This window comes from Egretta garzetta, unplaced genomic scaffold (genome assembly GCF_000687185.1).
Source record: "Egretta garzetta isolate BGI_Z169 unplaced genomic scaffold, ASM68718v1 scaffold115, whole genome shotgun sequence".
Lineage (NCBI taxonomy): Eukaryota > Metazoa > Chordata > Aves > Pelecaniformes > Ardeidae > Egretta > Egretta garzetta.
Genome location: NW_009259791.1, coordinates 273219 through 278236, shown reverse-complemented (window position 1 = coordinate 278236; position 5018 = coordinate 273219). Strand labels below are relative to the sequence as shown.

The 5018-nt window shown below is 46.4% G+C and overlaps 1 protein-coding gene across 1 annotated transcript in view; it reads right to left on the bottom strand.

Annotated features, from left to right (window-relative positions):
- Positions 1–3713: 3713 nt before the first annotated feature.
- Positions 3714–5018, bottom strand: part of RPIA (ribose 5-phosphate isomerase A) — a 16726-nt gene continuing 15421 nt past the window's right edge. Inside the window, exon 10 of the mRNA XM_035895107.1 lies at positions 3714–4018. Coding sequence (XP_035751000.1) covers positions 3921–4018 — 98 coding nt within the window. The 3' untranslated portion in view covers positions 3714–3920. The remainder of the gene's footprint in view (positions 4019–5018) is intronic.

The window sequence follows — 5018 nt, the reverse complement described above, 5'->3', positions numbered from 1 at the left end:
CACCTAGACTCCTCTCTGAGGGAGTTTAGAAAGCAAGGGGATCTTTTCTGAACCTCATGACTCCACGGGAGGGTCTCCCTGACAGCTTTGTCTAACCCTGTCCTCTGTGCAGTAAATAACCAAGTGTACCTTGCCATCGAATCTCAAACTATTGTCGCAGTTACCACTGAACTCTGTTAACTCACTGTTTTACACCAATAAACCGCATTATTTTTGCCTCCCTCTCACTCCATCCGTGACACCAACTCTCTCAGCCTTTCAGTGAGTTTTTTATCACTGGTTATAATACGCTTATTTTCTCCCCATCACTTTGGCTGTAATAGTTCAGTTTAGTACACAGAGCACACGTCCTCTGTGCTGCCTGCTTCATTATGTTGATCTCTTTCTATGCCACATTTCTCAGAACAACGTGTCAGCTCATAAATCCCGTCCTACAGCGACAATAGTAAAAACCTGACAGACAGTAAGAGTTGCTTTATAACGTGGAACAAGGTGATTAACTAAACACTTGATTTCTTTCTACTTAGTTTAATTAGTTCAGCTTAATTATTTAACCTATTAACAAAAGGTTAATTAAACTGAATCTGAAGCAGTCTCTTACTATATTTATATTGCTTATTTTTTTGGAATGGGACTGGTGTTTCATTACCTCTCTTGATCACTGATTCTAATGCTGCTGTTGCTCTTTCTTGAAACAGAATCCCAGAATGGCAGGGGTTGGAAGGGACCTCCAGAGATCACCCAGTCCAGCCCCCCTGCTAAAGCAGGGTCACCCAGAGCAGGGTGCACAGGACATCGTCCAGGCATGGTTTGAATATCTCCAGAGAAGGAGACTCAGTGCTCTGTCACCCTCAAGGTAAAGAAGGTCTTCCTCATATTCAACTGAAACTCGAACCTCTTCTGCTTCAGTTTGTGCCCATTGCCCCTTGTCTTGTCCCTGGGCACCACTGAGAAGAGTCTGGCTCCGTCCTCGTGACATCCACCCTTAAGATATATGTACGTGTTGATGAGATCCCCCCTCAGTCTTCTTCAGGCTGAACAAGCCTAGCTCCTTCAGTCTTCCCTCGTAGGACAGATGCTCCAGTCCCCTCATCATCGTAGCCCTCCTCTGGACTCTCTCCAGTAGTTCCTACATTTGTTTTCCCAAGGGCCAAGTCAACCCATAATTCAGTGCTAATGTTAAATCAGTTGTGCATTACCCGCTGCGCAGGGTGCATCTTCTAAAAATGCGCCCCTGCTCTTCTTCCCAAGCTGCAAGGCAGCAGGGTGGGTTAGAGGTGGCAGCCCTGTTTCTAAAGGCTTCTTCAAGGCTCTTTTGAAGACCACCTTGAAAAATGAAAGCCCAAAGCAAATGCCACAGTGCAAACCAGCCAAGGTGTTAAGATCAAATTCCACAAACTCAAGCCCAAGAGCTGTTGGGAGCAGCCCACTGATGTGGCACAGCCAAACTGCCCCTACCCAGGCAAGTCCTGGTACCTGCAGCGCCTGCCCTTAGCTGAAGGTCTACCATGGCTTGCTGACCTATAAACTGCTATCTTGCCAAAAAACACATAATGGCGATAGTCTAGAAAAGCACGGACCAGGGACTAGAAATACCGCTGCTGCCCATATGCTTAATTTTTGTCACACATGCTCGTGGCTAGGTAGCTGAGCATCAGCACAGGCAGGCTGTGTGGGGGACAGGGCAGAGCCACCGCACACCAAAGGCACACCAGGAGGGGACAGACTCCCTCCACCACATCTAAATGTGCCCCATGCGTGCTGGCAGACGAAGATGTGGATGGTCAAGACAGGTTGGGGAGCCTGACAGCCCCCAAGGGAAAAGACCTTTCTTGCGAGACCCTTAACTCAAAAATCCACCTACCGACTCTGAGAATCCAAGCCAGGAAAGTTTGCACAAAAGAAATCTGCACAAACCCTCCAGAACTGGTTGACACCTAATTTTTCACCAGCATTTTAAAGATTTTAATTCCATCTCTGTAGTACAATAAACTCTGCACCCGCAACCCCCAACCCAAGAGCAAGAGCACCCACCAGTTCTACCTGCATCCCATGCACCTGGAGAAGCTCAAGAATCAGACCTGCCACCTTCAGGCTTAGATTTAACAAGCTCCTGCTAAGCAGAAAGCTGAATGAGATCACATCTGGTCCGGGGCCAGAAAGTAATGGTGCGATAATGGTTTTATTGGCTTTTTGAGAAGGAGCTGTTTGGTTTCAGAGAGAGAGGGAGAGAAGAGTCAACAGCAGCATTCGCTCCGGCTAATCTCATTTCCAGAAGCATGCAGAGCGAGAAGGTGCTTGGGCACAAAGCTTTGCTCGATTGCTCTCTGTTTATCCAGAATTACATTAGGAGCGAGGCGCATCTGAAAACAGCCCACGGCAAGAACTAGGGGTTTGCCAAGGGCTTCTGCAGCATCAGGTTTGCGGGAAGAGACAGCCCAGTGCTCCCAGCAAGTTGCTGGTTGGCTAGCAGCCCGTCTGCGCAGTACAAGCGCTTCAGAATTAACAGAATAGATGTGCAGGTAAGGGGAAAATTTAAAGCTGTTAAAAAAATAGCTCCTTTTCATAGAAAAGATTCAGACCTGCAAGTTTTAGACGTGCAAATTTAAGGCAGTGGCGAAGCAAGTGCTGCAGCTAATAAGTGTTGATTGGACAATCTGGTTAATTTAAAATAACGTATTTACCTTAAGGAAAAAGAAATCAAATGCAGAAGGGTGAATTTGGCCTGGGTGAAGGGCCCTTACAGGGGAAAACTACAGCAGAAGTCAGGCTGATGGCGACCTGCCCTGCTGTCCACAAAATAAGTTACTGTAAGAACCGAATTAGCACCAAATCTGGTATAACAGCTCTTTATTTCAGTGTCTATAACACAAAGAGAGGGCTTGCATTTTGACACCAGAACCATGCAAAGCACCTACACACCGAGAACAAGACATTGAATGAGTGTCTCTCTCCTGCTACATGTGGAAAATTTAGGCAGGAAGACTCAAGTTTTCCTGTGCGTTCTGCTCTATCCTCCCACAAATCAACCAGCTGCGAGGGGTGATCATTAACCTTCATTCCAAGTCAAGTAATTTGCCACTGAACAGTATGCCATGCTGCCCTAAGCTGCTCAAATATGCTTCTGTAAACTTCATCAAGGTTCTGCTCTCTGTTTACAAGGACAAAGTCCCAAACATCTCCAGCTACAGGAACAGACTTTAATCAGAGGTACTGGATTAATGAATTTGGCTCAAAGGATGAACGTCTCCTCCATACAGCGGCCCCAAAAAGGCCCTTATTAATGTCCCAGACAAGGGATGTAGAGACCACCCTAGGCTCAGAGAATTGTCATGTGCACAGAGGACAGCTAGACATCCTGAACTATTAAAAAACAGTGGTATAGAAAAATAAAAGGCATAAAATACTGAACCAAAAAGGTTCCAAATAAGGCATCAGCAGGTCCCGACTGGATGTGCTCCCGTTGTGTGCATCACCCTCCCAGCCAGGGTGGGTTAAGAAGGATGCATTAGGATTGTATTTCTGACCTCAATCACTAAGCACTATGAGCAACCAGAAGGGTTCAAGTTCTGTTCGAAAAAAGGAAAAAAAAGAAACAAAACAAAACAAGGAATATTCTTTTTGGTAAGTATTTCTTAGAAAATAAAATTAAAATGTTAAAGCAATTTGTTTAAATGATTATTTAAAAAAGAAGACATTCCTGTAAAGTAAAAATATATATATATAGAAATAGAATATAATTTTTTTTTGTTGTTTTTTAAAAAAAAGACATTCAGTATCACATCAGCGGATTCCAATCCACTTCCCATCCGTCTCCTGCAACAACCGCTGCTCGTTAAGGCAAAACGTCAGGTTGGGCACCATTACAACAGCTGAATCCGAGTGGCCAAAGGCGAAGCAGAGCCGGTGGCGCACCGGCGTCAGTGAGGCTGCTTCTCCCTCACGCTGACCGAGCCGTCCTCCATGCCGAAGTACACAACTTCTGCCATGTCGATGAAGAGCCCCGTCTCCACCACACCTGGGGAACAAGAGGTCACGTGCTGGTTAATGCCAGAGCCACCCCATTGCTTGAATCCTCTGCTCTGACTATGGTTTTGTTCATTAAACGGTGCTAACGCCTCCTTCGGAGGTTTGGGGAGAGGTGTCCAACCTGGGTGATGTTGCATCAGCGACATGGGGAACCTCCAAGAAGTCTTCTCCATGCAGCCAGCCCCAGAAGAAACTCTCCAGAGAGCAAGAAACAACTCCCAAAGCTCGCTCCAATGTTCAAGCCACCCCAGACTCCACCGTTACACCAACACAACCACAAGCGTGGCATTTTCAGCCATCTGATGACCCACAGGAGCAAGAGGAAGCTACACGTAGCCATAGGCTTATTCACTTTGCCTTGAAATGCATCTAAAAAACTATCCCGTTAGAGAACACCCAGGTAACGCTTGTTCAAATGTTAAGACACAGCAGGTCTGATGCTACCTCTGCAATTTGTAGCCTGTTTGCAAATGTACTTTTGGTTGCATTTAATTACAGGGTGCTCCTAACTTCTCTGTGATCACCAAGCCACAGCCAGAGGCCATGAAGACAGACAGAAATGGAGGACAAGGGCTACCACCAGCACAAGGCGGCCAGAGCCCTGCGCTCAGGCTCTAATAGTTCTGCTCATCCACTTTTGGGCAGCGAAGATGCTCTTCTCCCCTTAGCAAGCCCATTTGTGAGCAATAAAAAGAAAATGGTGCGGAAACCATCTATCTCCATACCAACACAATGGAGCAGGTACCATCATTTACCCCTTCATCTCTTCACTAAAAGAGATAGAAGGAAGAAGTCCTTGCTGAGATGCTGTTCTGTTTGCAAACAGCGTAACCAGCCACTGTTTCTCTCTTGCACAGAAACAGCTTTTGTACAGCCGTGGGCAGCAACCACATTAGGATACGGAGTGCTGCACCAGGGACAGCCCAGACCAGCTGTGGTCACCAGTTCATCTAGATCAGTCACCAGTTCATCTAGCTCTGCTCCTGCTG